Below are 27,096 nucleotides of genomic sequence, written 5' to 3' on the forward strand. Positions count from 1 at the left end.
TGACAGAGTGAGACTCTCTCTCAAAAAAAAAAAATAAGAAGAATTCTTAGCTTGCTAATTTTCTCTTTTTATTTTTTAAAATCTTTTTTCTGGAAAACTTTAAACATCTACAAACATAGACAGAATACACAGTAGTCTGATGAATCCCCATATAGCCCATCATTCAGCTCCAAATTGTCATCTGTTGTCCAGTTTTGCTCTATCTCCATCCTTTCAACGTCCACTATCCTCTGTAATTTTGAGGTAAATCTCAGACATCATATTATTTCATCCATAAATATTTTAGTATGTATTTTTGAAAGATAAAAACTCTTAAAAAGACACTATCCCATTTCACACCTAAAAAAATACCGTCCGTGTTGTATTTCCATCTTGTCGTATGTGTGCATGTGTATGTGCGTGTGCGTGTGTGTGCCCGCACAATCTATATGAATCAGAATCCAAAATAAGTTTCCTGTGACGGTAGATTGATGGTCTGTTAAGTCTCTCTGAATCTGTAGGCTCTGCGTCTGCCTTTTTTCTCCTTTACTGTTTATTTGCTGAAGAAACCAGGTCATTTATCCTTCACCTCGTGCAGTTTCCCCCAGTCTGGATTTGGCTGATTGCATCCCTGTAAAGTCACTTAATGTGTCCTTGTCATCTGTATTCTCTGTAAGTTGATATTAGTGTATTCTTTTAATATGCTGCTAGGTTCATCTTGCTGATATTTTATTGAGGATTTATGGGATATTGCAGGATGAAATTAGTTTTGGTTTTGTGTGTGTGTTTTGTCTTAGGTTTTAGTATTAGAGTCATACTAAATGATTCATAGGCCTTCTATTTTTATATGTTCTGGAGTGATTTGTATAATTTGGAAAGTAGTTAAATATCTGCCACTAAGTATCAGATAGTTATTACAGGGAATCTGGATACCATTTTCAGGAACAGATAATTTCAGGCTTATCTTATTGAAACTCTGATGTGAAACCTGATAAGGGTAGCACCCACCGATTGATTGTATGTAAAAATCCAAATTATAGCAGTCAGACCATTTAAAACAAACAATTGATTGTATGTAAAAATCCAAAAACAGCAGTCAGACCATTTAAAGTGTAAAACGTGATGAAATTGGGTAGATTATTGCTTAAATATTGCCCTAAGCCTGTTTCTTCAGCTCCCCTGCAACTAACCTCATTCAGGCCTCTGTCATTTTGTCTCTTCTCTTGGTCTCCCTGCCTCCAGTCATGTCCCATTAAATTCCTTCTTTTTAAAATGCAGACATTGTGATATGCTCATCAAGTATGTATTGAGCAACAACTGTGGGCCATTTGCTTCATTAAGCACTGAGGGATACCTGTCTTTATTGACAGTACAGTCTAGTAGGAGAGAGAGAGAATAATAATCACTAATGAACATATAATTAAGACGAAGCAGAGTGTTCTGAAGGAAAGAAATCAAGGCTGTAGGAAAGACTAGAACAAAGCAACCTGATCTCAACTAGAGATTAAGGAAGTGTCTCTTGAAGTGATGTTTGAGATGAGAGCTAAAAAATGAGTATTAGATGAGGCAAAATGAGAAGGAACACAACACCGCAATCTCAGAGCAGCACGGACAAAGGCCTTGTGGCAAGAGGGACTGTCCCATGTGGTGGAACTGAAAGAAAACAGGAAGGGCAGAGGGCAGAGGGCTGGGGGCAGGCAGCAGCGCGGGAGGGGGGTTAGCAAGGCCAGGCCAGGCAAGCCATGGCCCAGGTTTTTCTTTGTGGCCTAAGGTCATTGGGAAGTTATCACAAGGTTTTAATTAGAGTTAAAAAGCAAAAGAACTGTAAGTTCTTAAAAATGGGTCATTATTACATTTTTAAAAATATCTATTGTCATAATTGGTTTTCACTGGGAAAAAGTCATTGTTGAGATAAGTATGTGTTTCTGAAAACAGTTCATCTCTTTTTATGCCATATATTCTTGTGTTTAGTAATCTAAATTCTTACCACGTCGGTTGCTCCTTGAAGATACGGTGCGTAGCGAGAACACTGCATTTTAATTAAGGAACTAGTTGGGAACTGAAAACCCTGCAATCACTTGATAATGATGCGGCAAAAGATGAAGAGAAATATTTATGTAAACAGATGACAAATGGAAAATAGTTCATCACAATGATCATCGGGGAAAGCATTTTGAGTAGCTTATCATTTGAACGGAATTTGTTTTTCTAACCTGTTTCTGTTTGTCTGCTTTTGCAGGAGAGTAGTTATCTTGATGGAATTAGAAGTTTTGAAGTCAGCTGAAGCAGTTGGAGTGAAGATTGGCAATCCAGTGCCCTATAATGAAGGTAAAATGCTTTGGCGTAGGTTGTAGCACTCAACTGAATACCTCTTTATATATTCGGAGTTCTACCTTTTGGATTCAGTTTGACTTGTTAGTGTTAATAAAATGATAGTGATTCTGAGGTCTAGGAACCAGGCTATTCTGTCAGGCTTTTTCAATTCTAAAGAAATGATGTATAAAGAAAGGGCACAATTAGAAAGCAATGGACAAATGGGCTGGGTGCACGGTGGCTCACACCTGTAATCCCAGCACTTTGGGAGGCCAAAGCAGGTAGATCACTTGACGTCAGGAGTTCGAGACCAGTCTGGCCAGCATGGCAAAACTCCATCTCTACTAAAAATACAAAAAGTAGCTAGCCATAGAGGCCCGCCCCTGTAATCCCAGCTACTCAGAAGGCTGAGGCAGGGAAATCGCTTGAACCCAGGAGACGGAGGTTTCAGTGAGCCGAGATCGTGCCACTGCACTCCAGCCTGGGTAACAGAGCGAGACTCTGTCTCGAAAAAAGTAAGAAAGTAATGGACAAAGATTCAATTATACTAGACTAAAAAAAAATCTAGGATATCACAGTAATATAGGATACTACAGGATATCTGTAATATTAATGAGAAACGTGTTTTCCTAAGATTTATCTTATGTACACTTTTGTTTTTCAAAAGTGTGAAGCACGCAGTCTGTACTCCTGTGATAACACTCACTGCACTGGTAGCTTTTAGAATTATCTCTATTTACTGCTAAGCCATGAGTAAACTGTGTGAAGGTAGAGATCATGTTTGTTCTAGTGCCTAACTTGAGGCTGGCGTTTAGTATTTGTTGAAACAAGTTGAATATATAACGTTGTTTTACTGTGATTATCTCTTGATGGTGAAATTACTAATGATTTAATTTTCTCATGAAAATGTATAGAAAAGCACATTGAAATAAAAAAAGTCCATTTTTTCTTTGCATCCTAAAAGAAGCTGAAAAAAAAGTCATTACTTCAGACAATTCTAGAGAAAGGCAAAAAGAATCTTCAAATCACTGGCCCCATTAAAGGAAAGGATTGTTTGACCTTACACCAAGTCAAAAAATAAAAGCCTCACTTGACACCAAAATAAATTTGAGATGTATTTTTTCAAGTTAGAAAATGAAACCATCAAAAATCAAGAGGAAGAGGCTGCACAAATAGATTGGAATAATTCACAATGAATATTTGATTACATTGAGATTTTAAAATTACATATTAAAAATAGGAAACCAGGCACGGTCCCTCACACCTGTAATCCCTGCACTTTAGGAGGCTGAGGTGGAAGAACTGCTTTGAGTGCAGGAGGAGGAGACCAGCCTGGGTAACACAGGAAGACCCCATCTCTGCAATAATTTTTTAAAAACTTAGCCAGGTGTGGTGGCTCACACCTGTAGTCTCAGCTACTTGGGAGGATGAGGTGGGGGGATTACTTGAGTCTGGGAGGTTGAGGCTGCAGTCAGCTGTGATGGCACCACTGCCCTCCAGCCTGGGGACACAGCAAGTGTCCGCTATTCCCCACTGCAAAAAATTAAAAGTGTGTAAACTAGGATAAAATATTTGCAACTCATAGGATTGACAAAGGGTTACTATCTTTACTATTTATTGAATTTTTTACATATTAAGGAATAAAGTACTTCATTAGCAAAGCAGGCATTGGAGAAAAATAGATGGTTCACTATAGAAGGAAAACAAATGGCTAATACATTAGAAAACATCTTCAGCCTTGCTCGTTATCTTTGTCTTGTTCCTGATCTCAGGGAGAAAGCATTCAGACTTTCACCATTAAATGTCATGTTAACTGTAGGGTTTTCTTAGAGTCTTTTTATCAGAAGTAAAGAAGTTTATTTCTGTTCCTAGTTGCTGAGGGCTTTCATCAGAAATGGATGGTGAGTTTTGTCAAATGCATTTTCTGTGCTTGCTGATGATCTGATGATCATGTGGTTTTCTTTGTTAGTTAATATGGTGAGTTACATTGATTGATTTTTTTTTTTTTGAGACAGTCTGATTGCATGACCCAGGCTGGAGTGCAGTGGTGCCTTCTCGGCTCACTGCAACCTCCGCCTCCTGGGTTCAAGTGATTCTCGTGCCTCAGCCTCAGAGTAGCTGGGATTACAGGTGTATGACACCACACCCGGCTAAAATTGTGTGTGTGTGTGTGTGTGTGTGTGTGTTTAGTAGAGACAGGGTTTTGCCATGTTGGCCAGGCTGGTCTTGAACTCCTGACCTCAAGTGGTCCACCCGCCTGGGCCTCCCAAAGTGCTGGGATTACATTGCGCTCAGCCACGTTGATTGGTTTTTGAGCGCTAAACCAATCTGGGATCTCTGGGATAAGTCTACGTCATGATGTATTATTCTTTTTACATATTGTTGGATTTGATTTGCTATATCCCTTTGATCTGATTTACTTTGTTTAGAATTTTTGTATCGGTATTCACGAGAGATATTTTTCTTTAGTTTTCTTTTATTGTTACATCTCTGATTTTGATACCTGAGTAACCCTGACCTTATGGAATAAGTTGGGAAGTGTTCCGTCTTAAATTTTCTGCAGCAGTTTGTGTAGACTTGGTACTTCTTCCTTAGATGTTCAGTTGAATTCACCAGTGAAGTCATCTGGGCCTGATTTTTTTTTTTTAATGGAAAAGTCTTAAACTGTAAGTTCAGTTTCTTTAATAGAGAGATACAGGGTTATTCAAGCACCCTTCTTGAGTAGACTTTGGTAGATTATGTGCTTCAAGGAATTTAATTTCATTTAAGTTCTTGAATTTATTAGTCTATAGAAATATAAATATTCTAAACACCCCAATTATTAGAAATTATCATATGGATTAAAAAAATATATTTCCAGCTGGGTGCGGTGGCTCACACTTGTAATCCCAACACCTTGGGAAGAACGAGGCAAGCCGATCGCTTGCGCTTGGGAGTTCAAGACCAGCCTGCGCAACATGATAAAACCCAGTCTCTACCAAAAATACAAAAAATTAGCTGGATGTGGTGGCGCTCCTGCACCTGTGGTCCCAGCTACCTGAGTCCTGGAGGTGGAGGTTGCAGTAAGCCGAGATGGCACCAGTGCACTCTAGCCTGGGTGACAGAGTGAGACCCCATAAAAAAAAAAAAAAAAAAAAAAAAAAGCCAGGTGCTGTGGCTCACGCCCATAATCCCAAAACTTTGGGAAGCTGAGGCGGGCGGATCACGAGGTCAGGAGTTGGAGACCAGCCTGGCCAATATGGTGAAACCTTGTCTCTACTGAAAAAATACAAAGATTATCTAGGCGTGGTGGCACGCACCTGTAGTCCCAGCTACTCGTGAGGCTGAGGCAGGAGAATCACTTGAACCCGGGAGGCGAAGGTTGCAGTGAGCTGAGATCATGCCACGGCACTCCAGCTGGGCCGACAGAATGAGACTCTGTCTCAAAACAAAACAAAACGAAACTATATATAGTTTTTATTTATTTATTTAATTTTTATTTTTATTTAATTTTTACTTTTTTAATTTACTTTTTTTATTTAATTTTTTATATTTTTAGTAGAGACAGGATTTTGCCATGTTGGCCAGGCTGATCTTGAACTCCTGCCCTCAAGTGATCTGCCTGCCTCAGCCTCCCAAAGTGCTGGAATTATAGCATATATATATATTATATAACATACATATATGTTTCCTTGTTATCCTTTGAGTGTCTGTAGAATTTGAGAGTTTCATCAGTTTTATTGATCTCAAAGGAGCAACTTTTGGTTTTATTGATTTTCTCTTATGTTTTGTATTCTATTGATTTATGCTTTTGATCTTTATTTTCTTCTACTTACTTTGGGTTTTGTATTTTTTTTTTTCTCGTTTCTTAAGGTGGAAGCGGAGTTCATTGACTTGAGATCTTTTTTTCTAACATAGGCATGTAGCATTATAAATCTGCCCTTAGCTACTGCTTTAAAAGTATCCAGCAAATTTGGATATGTTATATTCTCATTCATATTCAATTCATAATACTTTCTTATTTCCCTTTCAATTTCATCATTAACATTCTGTTATTTAGAAGTGTGTTTAGTTTTTAAATGTGGGGATTTTCTCTTTTTTTCTTTTTCTTTTTGAGACAGAGTCTTGCTCTGTCACCCAGGCTAGAGTGCAGTGGCACAATCTCGGCTCACTGCAGCCTCTGCCTCCCGGGTTCAAGCGATCCTCCCACATCAGCCTCCTGAGTAGCTGGGACTATTGGTGTGTGCCACCATGCCTGGCTAATTTTTTATATTTTTAGTAGAGACGCGGTTTTGCCATGTTGGCCAGGCTGGTCTTGAACTCCTGCCCTCAAGTGATCTGCGTGCCTCAGCCTCCCAAAGTGCTGGAATTACAGACATGAGCCATCGTGCCAGCCAAATGTGGGTATTTTCTAGAGATCTTGTTCTTGATATCTAATTTAATTCTAGTATGATCAAACAACATATTTTGTATGACTTGAATCCTGTTAAATGTATTGAGTCTTATTTTGTTTTATTTTATTTATTTATTTATTTTTATTTTATTTTATTTTATTTTTTGAGACAGAGACTCACTCTTTCACCCAGGCTGGAGTGCAGTGGCATGATCTTGGCTCACTGCAATCTCCACCTCCCAGGTTCAAGCGATTCTTCTATCTCAGCCTCCCAAGTAGCTAGGACTACAGGTGCCTGCCACCATGCCTGGCTAATTTTTGTATTTTTAGTAAAGGCAGGGTTTTGCCGTGTTAGCCAGGCTGGTGTCAAACTCCTGACCTCGGATGATCTGCCTGCCTTGGCCTCCCAAAGTGCTGGGATTACAGGAGTGACCCACCTTGCCCAGCCTTGAGTCTTATTTTATGTCCAGATTATGGTCTCTCTTGGTAAATTCTGTGTGTACTTGAAAAGAATGTGTATTCTGTTGTTGGGCAGAGTCTTACAAATGTCAATTAAGTTGAGTCGGTAAATTGTGTTATTCAGTTTTTCTATATCCTTACTGTTTTTCTGTTTACTTGTTCTGTCATTTACTGAGAGGGATATTGAAATCTCTAACTGTAATAATTGTAAGTTTCTCTGTCTCTCTGCAGTTCTATTAGTTTTTGCTTCATGTATTTCAAAGCTGTATTATTAAATATCTATATAATTTAGAATTCTTGTGTCCACTTGGATGAATTGACTCTTATTATTATGAAATGATTTTATCCCTGGTGAAATTCTGTGCTTTGAAGTCTGCTTTGATATTAGCATAGCCACTTTGGCATTTTTTTTGTTTTGTTTTGTTTTTTCTCTCCTAGAGACAACGTCTTGCTCTGTTGCCCAGGCTGGAGTACAGTGGTACATTCACGGCTCAGTGCAGCCTCAACACCTTGGGCTCAAGCAATCCTCCCACCTCCACCTCCTGAGTAGCTGGGACTACAGGCATGTGCCACCATGCCCAGCTAATTTTATTTTGTTTTTTATTTATTTATTTATTTTTGAGACGAAGTCTCACTCTGTTGCCAGGCTGGAGCGCAGTGGCGCGATCTCGGCTCACTGCAACCTCCGCCTCCCAGGTTCAAGCGATTCTCCTGCCTCAGCCTTCTGAGTAGCTGGGGCTACAGGCACGCACCACCATGCTCAGCTGATTTTTGTATTTTTAGTAGAGATAGGGTTTCACCATGTTGGCCAGGATGGTCTCCATCTCTTGACGTCATGATCTGCCCGCCTCAGCCTCCCAAAGTGCTGGGGTTAAAGGCGTGAGCCACCATAATTGGCCTAATTTTATTTTTTGTGGACATGGAGTCCTGCCATGTTGCCCACACCGGTCTTGAATTCCTGGCCTCCAGCAATCCTCCTGCCTCAGCCTCCCAAGTAGTTGGGACTGCAGGCTACACCTGTAGTCTGGGAGGTGGAGTGCTGGGCCTGCCTGTGGACTGCCTGGACTGGGGCTGGGATGGCAGTGCCACCATGCCCGGCTCATTTCTTTTCTTTTTATTTGTAGGGGCGGGGTCTCACTTTGTTGCCCAGGCTGGTCTCAAACTCCTGGCCTCAATCCTCCCGCCTTAGCCTCTCAAAAGGCTGAATTACAGGCATAAGCTACCGTGCCTGGCCATTGTGTATACTTTCTATTGCTAGCCGTTCAAGTTCACTAATGGTTTCTCAGGCAGAGCCTAATCTGCTGTTAATCGCATTGAGTGTATTTTTCTTCTCAGATAGTATAGTTTTTATCCCTAGAAGCTTGATTTTGGGTCTTTAAAAATCTCATCTACATCTCTACTTAATTTTTGGGACATACAGAGCACAATGACAGTATTTGTTGTAAGGTCCTTGTCTGTGGATTCTGGTGTCTGTGTTAAGTCCGGATTTGTTTCCGTCAGTTGATCCCGGCCTCTCCGATCATGGATCATATTTTCCTGCTGCTTTTCATGCCTGGCCCTTGGACCGAATGCCAGACATTGGGATTCGTACCTCGTTGGGTGCTAGAAACTTTTGTAATCCTGTAATTATTCTTGAGCTTTTTTCAGGGATACAGTTAACTTGGAGACAGTTTGATCTTTTGGTGTGTTGCTTTTAAGATTTATTAGAGGATCAGAGAGCTGCATTTAGTCTAGGTGTAGTTATTCCCAATACTGAATCGAGACCTGACAGACTGTTCTACCTCGTGCCCCATGAATATGAATTTTTCCCATCTGACTGGTAGAAACAGGTACTATTTCAAGCTTGCTGTAAACACAGGCATGGTTCCCTCTGGCCTTCTCAGATGATTCTCACCCTGGCCTCAGATCGTGTCCACACACACACACGGGCCAACCAGGACTCTGCTGACTACCCAGGAAACCTGCCACCCATTTCTGGAGTTCTCTGTGTACAGCCCTCTCTTCTCTGCTACTCTGTCCGGCCAGCTAGACGGCGATCTCCCCAGACTCTCGGCCCCCATTTCTGCACCTCGGGTTCTGGCAGGCCCCCTAAGCCCTCGAGGCACTGAGCTGGTGCAGACTCACTCACTCGCTTTCCTGTGCACAGCAGTCGCTACCCTTCATTGAAAACCATGTGTCTCACATATTTTCTCCCTTTCTGGTGGGGGGAGGGGGTTATTTTAGGTGTTAGGGTGAAGCTGGTCTCTGTTGCTCCATTTGTCCGGTACGTAGTTTTAAAAGTTGAATATTTTTGCGAGGTGTGTCCTTAAAAACAAAACAGCATTCTCCTGCCTCACTTTTCTTTGGCCTCTGACTCCTGTCTAGAGACAGTCTGTTTCAAATCTCACAGCTGTTTCTTCTCTGTTTGTCTCCATATTTCTAAATAACACATTTGTGCTGCTCTTCGTTAATTTTTTCAGTTGAAACATTTGTTTATTAACTTCACGCTATGGGAGATGAGAATGTGGTGCTCTCTCTTTTTTTTTTTTCTTTTTTAAGAGTCTCACACTGTCACCCAGGCTGGAGTCCAGTGGCGTGATCTTGGCTCACTGCAACCTCCGCCTCCTGGACTCAAGCAATCCTCCTTGCCTCAGCCTCCTCAGTAGCTGGGATTACAGGCGTGCACCACTGCACCCTGCTAATTTTTGTTTTTATTTTTTTATTTTTTGAGACGGAGTCTCACTGTGTCGCCCAGGCTGGAGTGCAGTGGCGCGGTCTCGGTTGACTGCAAGCTCCACCTCCCGGATTCACGCCATTCTCCTGCCTGAGTAGCTGGGACTATAGGCACCCACCACCACGCCCAGCTGATTTTTTTGTATTTTCAGTAGAGACGGGGTTTCACTGTGTTAGCCAGGATGGTCTCGATCTCCTGACCTCGTGATCTGCCCGCCTCAGCCTCCCAAAGTGCTGGGATTACAGGCGTGAGCCACTGCCCCCGACCGTATTTTTTTTTTTTTTTTTTTTTTTTTGTGGCGACGGAGTCTGTGTTGTCCAGGCTGGTCTTGAACTCCTGGGCTCAAGCAGTCCGCCCACCTGAGCCCCCCAAAGTGCCAGGATTACAGGTGTGAGCCACGGCACCCAGCTTAGAATGTAGCTCTCTTGTCCCTGCTGTCCACATGGAAGAAGTAGATGTTAATATCGATTAGCTCAATATTTATTTATTTATTTATTTAAGATGGAGTCTCACTTTGTTGCCCAGGCTGGAGTGCAGTTGCATGATCTTGGCTCACTGCAACCTCCACCTCCCGGTTCAAGCTATCCTTGTGCCTCAGCCTCACCAGTAGCTGGGATTACAGGCACACACCACCATGCCCAGCTAATTTTTGTATTTTTAGTAGAGATGGGGTTTCACCATGTTGGCCAGGTTGGTCTCGATCCCCTGACCTCAAGTGATCCGCCCACCTTGGCCTCCTAAAGTGCTAAGATTATTGGCGTGAGTCACTGTGCCCGGCTTTTTTTTTTTTTTTTGAGATGAAGTTTTGCTCTGTTGCCCAGGCTGGAGTGCACTGGAACGATCTCGGCTCACTGCAACCTCCGCCTCCCGGGTTCAAGTGATTCTCCTGCCTCAGGCTCCCATGTAGCTGGGATTACAAGTGCCTGCCACCACGCCCAGCTAGTTTTTGTATTTTTAGTAGAGACGAAGTTTCACCATGTTGGCCAGGCTAGTCTCGAACTGCTGACCTCAGGTGATCTGCCTGCCTCAGCCTCCCAAAGTGTTGGGATTACAGGCGTGAGCCACCGCGCCCGGCCAAGATTTATTTATTTACTTATTTGGAGACAGGTTCTTGCTTTGCCATCCAGGCTGGAGTGCAGTGGCTCAAACAGGGCTTACTGTAGCCTCAACCTCCCAGGCTCAAGTGATCTTCCCACCTCAGCTTTCCCAGTAGCTGGGAGCGTGAACCGCCATGCCCAACTAATTTATTTTATTTTATTTTATTTTATTTTATTTTATTTTATTTTATTTTATTTTTTTGAGACGAGTCTCACTCTGTCACCCAGGCTGGAGTGCAATGGCACGATCTCGGCTCACTGCAACCTCCACCTCCCGGGCTCAAGCGATTCTCCTGCCTCAGCCTCCCGAGTAGCTGGGATTACAGGTGCCCGCCACCACACTTGGCTAATTTTTTTTATTTTTAGTAGAGACGGCATTTCACCATGTTGGCCAGGCTGGTCTCGAACTCCTGACCTCAAGTGATCCACCCACCTTAGCCTCCCAAAGTGTTGGGATTACAGGTGTCAGCCACCGTGCCTGGCCCCAACTACGTTTTATATTTTTTTGTAGAAACAGAGTTTTGCCATGTTGTCCAAGCTGGTCTTGAGCTCCTGAGTTCAGGTAATCCACCTGCCTCGGTCTCCCAATGTGCTGGGATTACGAACGTGAGCCCCTGCAGGGGGCCGACATCAAAATTTAAATGGCCAGTCAGATTGAAGTTTTTCTATGAAACATATCTTGCTTTGTTAAAAATTTAAAGTTTTCGAAACATACTTGTAGAAGGCAATTTTCAAATGGTTGTTAGGTTTTCAGATTGATATTTTTAGTAATCAGAACAACATAATTTTATTGTTTTACTAATCAGCCAATTTTTGAACTAAATCTTGAAGTCACTAAGAGATGATGGTCAATCATGAATATTTGGAAAAAAATTTGTGATATAATTTGTAGAAAAGAAATGTTCAGAGTGTATTGAATAATTTTAATAACATATAACTAATTAAGTACATATATTAACTAATTATAACTGTGACATTGAAAATATAAAATCGACTTTAAGCTGGTCAGCATCAAGAAGCTGGAAGATGTTCATGTGGCTTATTTGAAATCTTCCACTGTGTATCTTCTCTTTCCCAAATGATTTCTCAGTAGGAAGCTATGTTTGAACTCAGAGAAGGAGCTGTTTCTTAAAAATTAAACTGTCTCTGCTGCTCCCAATAGACAAAGGTGCTTAGCTGGTTCCCACTGAAGTACACTAATTCACTGTCTTAATTTAAATTTACCAATATATGCTGGGCACAGTGGCCCATGCCTGTAATCCCAGCACTTTGGGATGCTGAGGTGGGCGAATCACCTGAGGTCAGGAGTTTGAGACCAGCCTGGCCAACATGGTGAAACCTCGTCTCTACTAAAAATACAAAAAATTAGCTGGGCATAGTGCCACGCGCCTGTATTCCCAGCTACTAGGGAGGCTGAGGCAGGAGAATTGCTTGAACCTGGGAATCGGAGGTTGCAGTGAGCTGAGATTGCACCATTGTACTCCAGCCTGGACAACAAGAGTGAAACTCCGTCTCAAAAATAAATAAATAAAAATAACCTTAACAACATAGTTCTTCAATTTGTCCATAACTAACTTTTACTATTAGTAGGGTTTTCACTTAAGGGTAAGTGGAATTGAACCCAGTAATTCTTAGGCTGGACCTTAGGTGGATCACCTGAGGTCAGGAGTTCAAGACCAGCCTGGCCAACATGGTGAAATGCCGTCTCTACTAAAAATAAAAAAAATTAGCTGAGTGTGGTGGCGGGCACCTGTAATCCCAGCTACTCGGGAGGCTGAGGCAGGAGAATCGCTTGAGCCCGGGAGGTGGAGGTTGCAGTGAGCCGAGATCGTGCCATTGCACTCCAGCCTGGGCGACAGAGTGAGACTTGTCTTAAAAAAATAAAATAAAATAAAACAAATTAGTTGGGAGTGGTGGTTCACACTCCCAGCTACTGGGAAAGCTGAGGTGGGAAGTAATTCTTGCATCCTGTCTTCGTTTTCCTACCTGGAACTGAGTCCTGGCCTTTGCCTAAGTGAGATAATGGAAAGGAAAGGAAAGTTGGAGAATCTCAGGTCTGGACCTTAGCAGTGAATTCAGCACAATCGCAGAATGTTGAAGTAAAGGAAACTGTTGAAGAGATCAGTTTTTAATCATTAAATAAAAACGTGAATGAGGCAGTGAAGTAACTTCCCCAAGGTCACACAATGGGTTGCTACAAGAAATGAGAATGAGCATTTGTCATTTCCCAGTGAGAACAGTTTCCATTGTGCCGAGACCTTCAAAGATTAACCTTCATACCAAAGTTTTTGCCTACTTGAAAATTGTATTTAAGTACATAGATCGTGTGAGTGAGTCTATTGCGGGAATGTTACATACATAATTAAAATTATCTCTATGTCACATTTATATATTTGTCCATTAAAACTTGCATAATTAAATAAATGTAAAATATAACTGAGATAATCAGACATCTGTTTTCTTTAATAAATATTAATCTTGAATAGATAATATGGTTAAATGATTTCAAAAAGATAATGTAGTTACATGATTTAAAGTTATAGCTACCGAATTGTGTGTGCAGAGAAATCTTACTCCTACCCTTGCCGCCCCTGCCACCCACTGCTGCCCTCTAGAGGTAAAGTTTTTGTGGTTTCTTTTTATCCTTCAGGCATTTCTTCATGAGAATGTAACCAAATACAAATATATATTCTCGTTCCGTACTCCACTTTGCCTACACAAAAGGCAGCATACTGTGTACACTATCTTGTCTTTTTATCCTGCTTTTACTTATTTATTATTATTTTAATAGAGATGAGACCTCACTATGCTGTTCAGGCTGGTCTCAAACTCCTGGGCTCAAGCGATTCTCCCACTTCAGCCTCCCGAAGTGCTAGGATTACAGGCGTGAGCACTGCGCCCAGCCATATCCTGTTTTTTTAAAGTTTTCTGGCCAGGTGTGGTGGCCCCCGCCTGTAATCCCGACACTTTGGGCGGCCAAGCTTGGCAGATCGCTTGAGCTCAGGAGTTTAAGACCAGCCTGGGCAACGTGACGAAACCCTGTCTCTACCAGAAATACAGAAAACTAGCCAGGCGTGGTGGTGCACACCTGCAGTCCTAGCCACCCGGGAGGCTGAGGTGAGAGGATCACTTGAGCCTGGGAGAAAGAGGCTGCAGTGAGCCAGGGCTGTGCCGCTGCACTCCAGCCTGGGTGACAGAGTGAGACTCCATCTCAAAAAACAACAAAAAAAATTTTTTTTTGGCCTAGAGATTTTTCCATATACTTGTATATGCTTAGAGATCTTTTTTTTTTTTCTTTTTTCTTTTTTTGAGACAGAGTCTCTCTGTCACCCAGGGTGGAGTGCAATGGCGCAATCTCAGCTCAGTGCAACCTCTGCCTCTTGGGTTCAAGCAGTTCTCCTGTCTCAGCTTGCCTAGTAGCTGGGACCACAGGTGCCCACCACCACGCCCGGCTAATTTTTTTATATTTTTAGTAGAGATGGGGTTTTACCATGTTGGCCAGGCTGGTCTCGAACTCCTGACTTCAGGTGATCTGCCCACCTCTGCCTCCTGAAGTGCTGGGATTACAGGCGGAGGCCACTGCGCCCGGCCACCGTTTTAGTTTTTACACTGAAATTATTCATGCTGCTTCTGTCTTACACTGTGTGAGTTCTTGATTTATGGTGTTTTGGGCTTCATTTTCATACAACTTGGAATGTGCAGGTTTTCTCTGTTCCCTGGTTTCACTGAAGATGTCGTTTCTAATGAGGGATGTGTATACGTCTGTGTGCACGTGCATGTATGTGTATGCAGTTGGCATTCATTCCTGTTGCTCTGTATTGGTTTTTAGAGTGGGAAGATGTGGGGCTAGGCCACCATTATGCTCTTTCTAGAACTGGAACCTACTAGATATTAATTTTTATTTACACAAATTTGTAATTTGATGCTTTAAATTGGAGAGGGAATCGGGTAAATTATTCGGCTAAATTATTAAATTGACACATCACTTTTGTTTTGCAGTAGTAACGTTTTGTTAAAATGAGCGAATTGGTTATCACATTCTCAGCTTTTAGGAAGGTGAGCTGAGACAAAGCGATGCTTAGCATTTTTCTGAAACCTTTGGATGCGGTCAGGACAAGAGAGAGGTGATTGTGCCCAGCTTTATCACCTCTGGCCAGGTTTCTAGTGTTTTTGTGTGTGTGTGTTGTATTTAATTGAATGATTGCTTTGGACATTTTCTGTTTTGGGGGCAAAAGTGTTTATAGTGAAGATGGGCTGGGCTCAGTGGCTCATACCTTCAGTCCCAACACTTTGGGAGGCTGAGGCAGGAGGATCGCTGGAGACCAGGAATTCAAGATTGGCCTGGGCAACATAGTGAGACCCTGTCTCTACAGAAAACAAACAAAAAAATTATCCAGGCCTGATAGCACACTCCTCTAGTCCTGGCTACTCGGGAAGCTGAGGTGGGAGGATCACTTGAGCCCAGGAGGTCAAGGCTGCAGTGATCTGTAATCACACCAGTGCACTCCAGCCTGGGTGACAGATCGAGACCCTGTCTCAAAAAAAAAAAAATTAAAAAGAAAAAGAAGATGGAGATGATGAAAGGATTGAAGGATACTTATTGCTTAGTCAGAAATACAGGGCTATGGGCCGGGTGCCATGGCTGACACCTGTAATCGCAGCACTTTGGGAGGTCGAGGCAGGAGGATCAGTTGCGCCCAGGAGTTAAAGATCAGCCTGAGTAGCTGTAGAGACAAAAGTAGTCTCTACAAAAAAAATACAAAAAATAATCCAGGCGTGATCTCATGTAACTGTAGTTCCACCTGCTGGGGAGGCTGAGTGGGGGGATTGCTTGAGGCCAGGAGGTCAAGGCCTGCAGTGAGCTATGATCATGCCGCTGTACTCCAACCTGGGCATCGGAGCAATACCCTGTCTCAAGGGGGAAAAAAAAAGAAAATAAACATAGGGCTATGGAAAAATATTCCTTTATTTCAGTACCCAGCTCCACTGGGCCTTTCCTTTCTCCAGTGTCTGTTAAAGCTCAGGGGGATAAGATTGCTGTTTAGGATTACTTACTCTCGAATTTCGTTGTAACCAATCAGTGAGCCAGTGCGGAAATAGCTTTCTTATAGTGACTTCTACCACACAGGGCATTTCACCGCAGTGCTTTCTCCTCTGTTGGGAAAGGACGCACACTCTGTGCTAGCGGGTGGAGAACTAAAGTTCATTTTGTATCCTCCCAGCACCTAATCCAGAACTTGTGCCATGTGAGGTGACCAGTACAATTAAGTCCAGCCCACAAATAGGCAGGAATTCCAAAATGTGCGTTGAAATTGTCTTGGCGGGGCACGGTGGCTCACTCCTGTAATGCCAGCACTTTGGGAAGCTGAGGCAGGTGGATCATTTGAGATCAGGAGTTCGAGACCAGCCTGGTATACATGGTGAAACCCTATCTCTATTAAAAATAGAAAAATTAGCCAGGCGTGATGGCGGGTACCTGTAATCCCAGCTACTTGGGAGGCTGAGGTTGCGGTGAGCTGAGATCGCGCCACTGCCCTCCAGCTTGGGCAACATGGCGAGACCCCGTCTCAGGAAAAGAAAAAAGAAATTGTCTGATATTTATAGAATTTTCAAAGTGTGAGAAATAAAACTTCAGACATAATTCGTGCTTCATACTATATTGAATTAGATGATTTTAAAGTTTCCCGTATTTACCACTGTATTTTTGTCTGCGTATATAAGTTCCATGCACCTATACTATGGCTAACAATATTTTACTTTGACTAAAATTTGTTACACAATACTTAGTTATTAGTGTTACTTATTATTGAAAGACATTAGTTGAAATTTCTTTCAGCCTGATTTCATCCATTTTCTGCCAAGAGGCAATTGTAAATTACTGGATTGACTCTTCTACATATTGTTTGTAGTTGTTAAGAAAGTACTTACTGGTAGAAGTTGAATTTTTTGTTGCCCTTATTCTCCATTGTCTGTTTAGCGAATTTTTCTCTGCGATGGCTCACTTAACCATTATAATGATAAAAATGATAGGTGTGAGTGCAAATAATTTGAGGTGCTAAGAGTCTGCTCTGAAATATCCTGTTTCGGCCGGGCATGGTGGCTTATGCCTGTAATCCCAGCACTTCGGGAGATTGAGGTGGGCGGGTCACCTGAGGTCAGGAGTTTGAGACCAGCCTGGCCAACATGGTGAAACCCTGTCTCTACTAAAAATAACAAAAATTAGCCGGGTGTGGTGGCCAGCGCCTGTAATCCCAGCTACTCGGGAGGCTGAGGCAGGAGAATCTCTTGAAATCGGGAGGCGGAGGTTGCAGTGAGCCAAGATCGCGCTGTTGCACTCCAGCCTGGGTAACAAGAGCGAGACTTCGTCTCAAAAAAAAAAAAAATCCTATTTTCCCCCTAGGTCAAAGCCAGTGATATGTAAAGCTAGCATAGAGCAAAAGAGTCTGAGAACCATGATGTTGACCTGTCTTATTGGAATGGTTTGATTTGAAGGTGACACAAAGCAGAAGATGTGTCAGAAGTTAAGTCTCTGCATTACTGCTTTGGGGTGTAATTTAATTTTTAGAAGGATTTTTACTTAGCTGTAGACTGATTTTTCTGGGGTCTCGTGGCCCGTTGCCATTCGCAACATGCACTGCAACATGTTGCTATGTAGAATGCACCGGATTCTTGCCGTCCATTTGGCTCCGGGCTGTCTCTCGTCTCTTGTGCCAGATTTGCACATCTGGTCCAGAGCAGGAGTTAAGGATTGCTCTAGTAAGTGGATTAGTAGCTTTTCCTAATTACCAGATCTCACAACTAGAGTTGCGGCTGCCAGAATTGGTCGTTCACAGTTAACAATTACCTAGATGATGATGAAGTACATGGATCTAGTCATAAAAGCCTCGGTTCGAGCAGATGTCCTGCTTCCCAGCTGTGTGATTTGAGCCAGTTACGTGGTTCCTCTAACCCAGCGTTCTCACCTGTTAAAGGCTGTGATAATAGTGTCTACATCCTAAGGCTGGCAGGCACTGTAGGAATGCAGGTACCTGCACTCTCCTGAATGCAGTACCTGAAGCAGGGTAAGTACTCAAAAAAGGGTAGCTGTAATTCATACGTATTACAGGGCTTGATTGTTAAATATGCTGTGCTTCATGGACTCTCAGAATCTGGGGATCACAAGACTGTACTGTTATATTATGTACTGCTAAAAGGAAGTGATGGTAAGACATTAATTTACATGTTAAAATGTGAAAAAAATGTGGATCTTAGAATAGGTAAACTAAGGTAAGTCACATTTTTAAAAATTGTGGTAAAATACTACCTAACATGAAATTTACATTTGAGCAGTTTTAAGCATACAGTTCAGTGACATTAAGTCCATTAACGTTGGCGTAAGCCATCATCACCATCCATCTTCAGAACTTTTTCATCATCCCAAACCGAAACTCTTGAGCCTATTAAACACTACTCCATTCCCCACTCCTGCCATTCTCTGGTGACCCCTCTTCTACTTTCTGTCCCTGGGAATTTGTCTATGTTAGGTACCTCTTAAGATTTAGCTACATTTTTATAGAAATTGAATCTATGTGATCAGCAAGATCAGATGACCACGTCCTTTTCAACAAGGTTCTTAAGCAGATATGATCTCAGCAGGGGATTTTCTAGTTTAGTGGTTTTGGAGACGATAGAAGAGAGGGAGGAAGTGGGAGGGAGTGTAGCAGGGGCTTATGTATTTTTATGGTACTCTTCTGTTTTTGAATGTTTACATCTTTATTCTCTTGAATAATATAATTCATGAAGCAGGTAAAGATACAGCTTTTGTTCTATTTCTTTCCAGCCACTTAGCCCCAATATTATTTCCTGAGCAACTCATCTTTTTCTATTGATTTTAAAAAAGGTCCACTGCAGAATTTTAGACTGTTCCTTCACAAGATGCATTGTCAGAGATGAGCAGTTTTCCTTTGCTATTTTGTGTGACGCTTTGTAAATTCAGAGATAATGGAAAAGCCAAAATGTAAACACAAAAATTTCACTGTCAATAATCTGGCTCTTTTTCTGTGTAAAGTCTCTCAATTTTTCTCTCCATAGGAAGAACTAAACGGTTCTATTTAACCTTTTTAATTTTATGCTAAATTTATTTTTCTCTAATGGCACAACCACCTCTCATTTAGTTGTGCCAGTTAAGAGTAATATTGGCAGAAGTAAATTAAATCAGTGTGTAACGTGCCCGTTTGAGTTAGGACCTTGGAAAACGCAGCAGGAATGCGAACCCAGCAGTTGGAGAAGGCAGAGACAGGGTGGCAGGTGGGAAGCCCTCCCAGCCGTGGGTACCATTTTTGTTCTCAGGGCACTCTAGGAAATTTTTTTGAGTTGCCTTTGGGTGCTGCAAGTACCCTTGGTGAGCTGCCCACATGAGGTTGACTTCTGCGTTTTAGAGCCAATCACTAAGGCAAAGTCAAATTCCATAAATCTGTTATTTCACAAAATGAGGCATATTTTACAGTTTTAACATTCTTCAGCTCCATCAACATTTGTGTAAAGAGTGATGGCAAATACATGCTCTTATGGTGGCATTTCTTATTTTCTGCTTGAGACACGCTCATTTCCCCCCCTTTACTTTTAATCTTCCTGTTTCCTTGACACACCTGCTTCCGAACCCCATTGTCATCTCTCCCCGCTGTGACAGTTCACCAGCACTTCACGGTACCGGAGACTCTTTCAACTTGCCTTTTCTACCAACTGTCAGTTGCAAAATAAGGTTGCTTTGTTTGGGAGGGAGAGGGTGGAATCCTTTCTGAATGTCTCCTGTTCCTTTGAAGCAGGAGCACTTCAGAGACAATTGAACTGCTTTTAGGTTTTTCTTACCACCCAGCTTTTTCTTCTGATTGATCCTGCCGTGAACACACGGTTCTGTTGATGACATCGATTTGTTGCTATGGAAATAGTGGTAATGTCACAGATTCAACCCAGTGACTTTACTGCAGGTTGTTGCAGGAGAAATGGGCAAGGCTTTAGGGGAGAACCTCATTAACACTGAAGGCTATCAATTCTAAGCAGGTGGAAGGTAGATGGAGCCAACCTTTTGTGTAATGAAAACAAAAAGTGAACCCCTAGCAAATTCACCGAGTGCCATGGAATGCCTCAGCACGAATTCTAACCCATGGGAGTCTTTGACAAAATAAAAAATTTACACTTTCCCAGAGCATTCCTTCTACCCAAGTTTAAATCTCTTAACCCAAATCCTTTGTACTAAAACGGGGTTTCCCTTTTGATCTTCAGGACTCGGGCAGCCGCAAGTAGCTCCTCCAGCGCCAGCAGCCAGCCCAGCAGCAAGCAGCAGGCCCCAGCCGCAGAATGGAAGCTCGGGAGTGGGTGAGATGCCTCACGGGGCGTGCGCTGACCACGGGTGTCAGACTTCGGAATCGTGTTTTGAAGTTGAATCTGGGACTAAAGGGAGTTTTCCAAATGCCATTCATTACAGGGTTGTGTCTTGGAAAGAATAATTCTGATTCATATTTTAGAGTATGTGATTGAAAAAATGATGAAAGATTGTCTTTTTTTTTTTTTGTGGAAGTAGGGTCATGCTCTGTCAGCGGGGCTGGAGTGCAGCGGAAGCATCACAGCTTGTTGCAGCCTTAACCTCCCAAGTAGCTGGTACTATGGGCGCATGCCACCATGCCTGGCTAATTTTTTTGTAGAAATGGTGTCTTACTATGTTGCCCTGGCTGGTCTCAAACTGCCCTGGCCTCAAGCAGTCCTCCGTCCTTGGCCTCCCAAAGTGCTGGGATTATAGGTGTGAGCCAGGGTGTCTAGCCAAAGATAGTCTTTTAAAGATACTTAACAGCCAGACTTTTAAAAAAGATCAAATTGATACATTCTTCTCTGTTAGTAGTTGACCAAGTAGTTTCTTCGTTTCCCACATCATCAGGTTTTACACCCTCTGACTTTGCATTCCTTTTAAGTTCTTGCCTTTTAACTATCCAGGACCCACTTACTAAGTTTGGCTCATCTCTCTCCGAGTTTCCTATTTTGGGCCTCGTGGGTGTTTATCGTTTGCTTGAAGACAGTATTACTTATATTGGTCATAGGTTCTCCTTCTCAATTTCATGGATGAGAAATGGTTTCTTCATTTACTTTTCTCTGCAGCAGGTCCTAAGAGGCATTAATGGAATCATTTTGTTTACCTTCTGGCCTTTACTTTAGGAACCTCTTGATCTGGGAAGTCACCGTTGAAAATTTGGATTTGTAGAATGTGGTTGGATTTATTTTTAGAGGTCCTTTTTTCTGTCACGGCTTCACACACACCTCCTCTCCTCCCCTCAACTATTAGTTTCTATTTTTCAGTGCTAAGATTCTGAGAAAAGCAAGGTTAAGATGTCACTGATGTTTCTGTGAAACTCTCAGGACTTTCCCCATTGCTCTTTGTTGTTTTTAATCTACCTTGCACTATCCATCTACCTCGCTCGCTCTTGCACGTTCTCTCTCTTGCTCTCTCTCTCCTTTTATAAGAGGATCTGTTTATACACAACTCACAAATTACATGCTGTTGGCCAGGCTTGGTGGCTCACGCTTATAATCCCAGCACTCTGGGAGGCCGAGGTGGACGGATCACTTGAGGTCAGGAGTTCGAGACTAGCTAGCCTGGCCAACATGGTGAAAACCCATCTCTACTAAAAGTACAAAAATTAATCGGGCATGGTGGTGTGCACCTGTAGTCCCAGCTACTCTGAGGCATGAGAATCATTTGAACCCAGGAGGCGTAGGTTGCAGTGAGCCAAGTTTGCGCCAGTGCCCTCTAGCCTGGACAACAAAGTGAGACTCTGTCTCAAAAAAAAAAAAATATATATATATATATACACACACACACGCGCGCACACACACACACACACACACACTTTTGAAGAGAGTGGTGAAATAGACTCTCTAAAGTGGTAAATAATCATTTCCTTAGGCTTATATACAAATAGTACGTTATTCCTCTCCCTCCCTCCACAGAATTATTTTTCTGGTTGTCTATCTTTGCCTTATGTTAAAATATATTTTTAAAAATCTGGGCTGGGCACAGTGGCTCACACCTGTAATCCCAGCACTTTGGGAGGCCAGGGCAGGAGGATTGCTTGAGCCCAGCAGTTTGACACCAGCCAAACATAGTGAGACCCGATCTCTCTAAAAAAATCTTTTTAAGAATCAGCTGGGCGTGGTGGTGCACACCTATAGTCCCAGCTACTCAAGAAGCTGAAGTGGGAGGTTCGTTTGAGCTCAGGAGTTTGAGGCTGCAGCGAGCGAAGATCGTGCCACTTGCACTCCAGCCTGGGGGACAGAGCAAGACCTTGTCTCAAAAAAATGAAAATCAGTTAATGTTCCCTAAACTATGTAGTGAAAGGAAATGAACTGGATGTGTACTGAGGAGAAGCTGCCCAGCATGAAATAGATTGGATGAATGGATGCTTGTGTGTGTTTTATAAAATTATATATTATGTATGGGTATACACATGTATTCTACAAAGTACCTGTGTGTCCTAACACAATCTTGAGGTAATTACTATTGTGTGTGTATTGATCTCTCTTGACTCCCCAGTTAGAAAATTTCAACACAGAAACACTCCTATGTATATTTTTTACTAATTCCTACGAATGCTTAGAAGGGTGTGGCACATGCCGTGGAAACCCAGTAAATAAATACTGGATAGATGGTGTATTGATATTTTTAGCCAAATTCTATTCTGAAGAAATGTTTTGATGTAGAGGGTATGAAATCACTGAACTAAATTATATTTTCTGAATTTGGACGTTGAGTTTTGCAGGTACCTGGTGCGTATAAAAGAACTCACCTGATTCCCTGTTCTTTCCCGGCGCAGGGCAGCTGCTTAGGTTTGGATTAAGGAGGCGGAAGGGTCTTAGTGGTCACCCACTTAACATATCTTGACCAAAAACTGATTCCTGCCCTTTGCACCCGACGAAACTCATTCTTACAGACTTCATTCTAGACTTGCTAGTCCTTCAGACGCATTGAGATCTGGGAGTTGACTGGGGATTTGGAGGCGATCTATTTGTGATAGGTCCCTTACATCCTGTCCTTCATGTGACTAGTGCCTTGCCGTCAGTTTTACCAGTTACAAAAGTTGATTTTCTTTTTCTCACCCGTTATCTTGCCCGTTGAGGCAAGAGAAGTGTTTAAGAGGGCGGCCTTCAGAAACAGCAGTGTCTGGATTCGTTACCATTATTACTTTGACCTCGGGGCTGACATCAGCAAACATAGCAGTGAGCTGCTGTGTGCGCAGCCTTCATCCTAGATTGTTTTTGTAGCCTCCAGCCTCAGTCTCTATTTGATCTGCGTATCTCTTGCATATAAAAAGGAAAAGCTTTGCCTCTCATGTTATATGATTTCACTAGTGGCACCTCCAAAATTTAGAGTTATTGTAAAGCTTACTATAAAAAAGCTAAGTAGAATAGTAATAACTCCTTTTCGTTTGCGTTTGTTTTTAAAGGTTCTACTGTTTCTAAGGCTTATGGTGCTTCAAAGACATTTGGAAAAGCTGCAGGTCCCAGCCTGTCACACACTTCTGGGGGAACACAGTCCAAAGTGGTGCCCATTGCCAGCCTCACTCCTTACCAATCCAAGTGAGTTGTTGCATAGAGTAAGTTCAGAGTGTACTTATGAAATCGGAGAAGTTATTACGGACTCTTGAGTTATTTATGCGTGAACTTCAGGGTCACCACCAAATACCACCAAATAGAATGGGTTTACTCTTTTTTTTTTTTTTGCTGAGGAGGAAAGGGGTACAAATTGTGGCAAACTTTTAACTCTTGTTGGAAAATATAGCAACAATAGCAATCTGCCATAGCCTGTGGGGTTTCATTCATTTTGAAAGAATTTGAAATTAAAAATACTTAATGCTTAATCAGTTGATAGTCTTATGAGTAAAAATAAATATTTCTGATAATTCAAAAGGCATTTAATCTTCTCCTATAAACAGGTGACTTCGTCTTTGGTTTAGTTGGCTAAAATAATCTGCACTATTTGTATTAAACACATGAACATACCCTGAACATAAATTTCTTTTATATGACTTTTTTCCACTAAAAATTAATTTGAAGCCAGGCGCGGTGGCTCATGCCCGTAATCCCCGCACTTTAGGAGGCTGAGGCGGGTGGATCACCTGAGGTCGGGAGTTTGAGACCAGCCTGGCCAACATGGTGAAACCGTGTCTCTACTAAAAATACAAAAATTAGCCAGGTGTTGTGGAGCACGCCTGTAATCCCCGCTACTCAGGAGGCTGAGGCAGAAGAATCGCTTGAACCCAGGAGGCGGAGGTTGCAGTGAGCCAAGATTGCGCCACTGCCTTCCAGCCTGAGTAACAGAGTGAGATTCCGTCTCTCAAGATAAATAAACAAAATAAAGTAATTTGAATAGTTAAAAATTAGAGTTCTTCTTTCAGAATCCTTCCAGATATGTTTATATTTATTCTTCAATACTCTGTAACGTAGGAAAGATATTTTTCCCTGTGAAATTATAAGTGGGGTACCTAATGTGCCCTGTGCCTCCTTTTTCCATACTTCTCTCTAAGGTCATGCTGCTTCAGTGTGTTCTTCCCGATGGTCCACCAACATCGTGTATTCTATTCAGGGTGCGTTACGAATGAGACAGAAGTGTAACACCAGTTATATCAGTTCCCATAATTGAAAACTGTGGCAAAATATAATTGCTGGTGTTACTGTATTTTCCAGCTTAGAACCTTTCATTAAGGGGGTATGGTTGCCTTGGTGATGCTTTTTGGAGAAGGGAGAGAGTTTATAAATTTACTTATTTGACAGGAGAATGAGTTAGTATTAAATCACTTTGCATGTTTTACTATTTGCTTATTCTGTAAACTGTCAAACCGACGTGTCATCTTGGGGTTTTAATTAGCTGGATTAAAATACAGGTTGGAAAATGGAATATGCGTAAGACGAGAAAGGCTGTAGGAAGATGATTTCTTACTTGATCTTTTCCAAGGAAGACCCCATACACTAATATGATCGATTTGGTTTGTAGGTGGACCATTTGTGCTCGTGTTACCAACAAAAGTCAGATCCGTACCTGGAGCAACTCCCGAGGGGAAGGGAAGCTTTTCTCTCTAGAACTGGTTGATGAAAGTGTGAGTGTTTGTCATGTTGGGGAGTAAGGGCAGTGGACTCGCTGAGAAACAAAAGGCTCAGCTCTGCGGGCCTATGAGGTGAAGAATAATAGTAGGCCAGAGAGAAGCATGATTGTTATTGTGCTTTTCCCTCTGTCATAGTCTTTTGATGCTGTCTGGAGTAGAGGGTTAAGGTCATAAATAAAATCTTTGATCTTAAATGACAGCGTTTGTAGCAGTAGAAAGTAGTTTTCTAAATATATAAGTAGCCTCCTGGGCAGGAGAAGCTGGAGACAGTCTGATTTGCTGACAGGTGCACTGAGAGCACTGGGAGGTGATGCCTGCTTGTGAGCGCCGTGGAGCTTTGGGACACAGCAGAAGGCACACAGTTGTGACCTCGATATGGGAGTGGTTTTGTGGGAGATGGGTTCTGACTGTGCAGATTCTCTATTTGCTTTATTTAAACTAAACAAAACCATGACGATGAGACAAAATTCCTATGCCGTGGAAGCACGACAGTCTTGATAGCTGTTAATCTGTCCATTCGTTTTGTGAATAATTCCTGAAATTGCTGGGTGTGGTGGCTCACGCCTGTAATCCCAACACTTTGGGAGGCCAGGGTGCGCAGATCACTTGAGGTCAGGAGTTCGAGACCAGCCTGGCCAACATAGTGAAACACCGTTTATACTAAAAATACAAAAATTAGCTGGGTGTGGTGGCAGGTGCCTGTAGTCCCAGCTACTTGGGAGGCTGAGGCAGGAGAATCGCTTGAACCCAGGAGGTGGAGGTTGCAGCCAGCCAAGATTGCACCACTGCACTCCAGCCTGGGCAACAGAGTGAGACTCCATCTCAGAAATAATAATAATTCCTAAAATGTACTTCAGCATTCTTTTCAAAGTGCTGCAGATTTCCTGTTTGTTCAGACTCCCAAATAGGGGGAAAAAAATAGATGTTTTTTTTGGAAGTTGATATAACACCCAAAGTGTTTGTGTGATGGCAGAATCAATATTAGAACCTAATTTTTTTTTAGAAATTATTGCTCTAATGTATGGTGGTTGGCTAAAATTTCTTGTCCACTTGTAAATTTTGGCTGACAGAAAAGCAAAAGTGAAAATCAGATCACAAGCAACTTGCAAACATGACTTACTCTGACATTTTTGGCAATGGCTCCGAATGTGAAGTGGTTTGTCACTGAGAGGGCACCGTGGAGGGAGCCGGTGAATCACCCCGTGGCAGCACCTTCCTCGTGGGCTCCGGGCGTGTCCCTCAGTATTCAACTTTTTTTGTTTTTATTGTCAGAATAAATTAAACTCGTCATTGCCGTTTTGTTCTGTTCTGTTTCTCAGTTGAGGCTAATGCAGCATGATTATGGGATTGGCCAGCTGAAATTCTCATTCTTCAGCGGGGCCAGTGACTTCAGTGTGTGACTGTAAAATGCGGGTTCCTGGGATGTCCGTAGCCCTCTCTGGACCCTGTTTGTGCAAGGGCCACTGCTCTCAAGATGTCACTTTGGTGCTAGGGCGGCCTGTGTTCTATCCCAGTGTCACTTGGGTGCTGGGGTGGCCTGTGGTCAGTCCCGCAGCCCTAACCTGCCCACGTGCTTCTGCAGGGTGAAATCCGAGCCACAGCTTTCAATGAGCAAGTGGACAAGTTCTTTCCTCTTATTGAAGTGAACAAGGTATGGCCGTGCTGACTTTAGAACTGACACCGCCTGGGGGTGGAGTGCGGATGAAAAGACGCTGGCCCAGGGGAGGGGTGTGTGGTGGCAGACTAGGGGTTTCTGTCCGATTTGATGGTAGTCTCAGGTTCTGTGGCTTGGCCTCCTTCGCAGGTGTATTATTTCTCGAAAGGCACCCTGAAGATTGCTAACAAGCAGTTCACAGCTGTTAAAAATGACTATGAGATGACCTTCAATAACGAGACTTCCGTCATGCCCTGTGAGGACGACCGTCATTTACCTACGGTTCAGTTTGATTTCACAGGGATTGATGACCTCGAGAACAAGTCGAAAGACTCACTTGTAGGTAAGCTCGTGTATGAGAAGGAAGAGCAGGGATGACTAGC

At 42.5% G+C, this 27,096-nt stretch overlaps 1 protein-coding gene across 1 annotated transcript in view; it reads left to right on the top strand.

Annotated features, from left to right (window-relative positions):
* The window catches only part of RPA1 (replication protein A1), a 72,130-nt gene that overhangs the window by 20,984 nt on the left and 24,050 nt on the right, over positions 1-27,096 (top strand). Inside the window, exons 5-10 of the mRNA XM_511254.8 lie at positions 2,219-2,307; positions 20,195-20,287; positions 23,404-23,536; positions 24,951-25,053; positions 26,642-26,710; positions 26,864-27,056. Coding sequence (XP_511254.3) covers positions 2,219-2,307; positions 20,195-20,287; positions 23,404-23,536; positions 24,951-25,053; positions 26,642-26,710; positions 26,864-27,056 — 680 coding nt within the window. The remainder of the gene's footprint in view (positions 1-2,218; positions 2,308-20,194; positions 20,288-23,403; positions 23,537-24,950; positions 25,054-26,641; positions 26,711-26,863; positions 27,057-27,096) is intronic.

The sequence above is a fragment of the Pan troglodytes genome, chromosome 19, assembly GCF_028858775.2.
Source record: "Pan troglodytes isolate AG18354 chromosome 19, NHGRI_mPanTro3-v2.0_pri, whole genome shotgun sequence".
In the NCBI taxonomy this organism is placed as follows: domain Eukaryota; kingdom Metazoa; phylum Chordata; class Mammalia; order Primates; family Hominidae; genus Pan; species Pan troglodytes.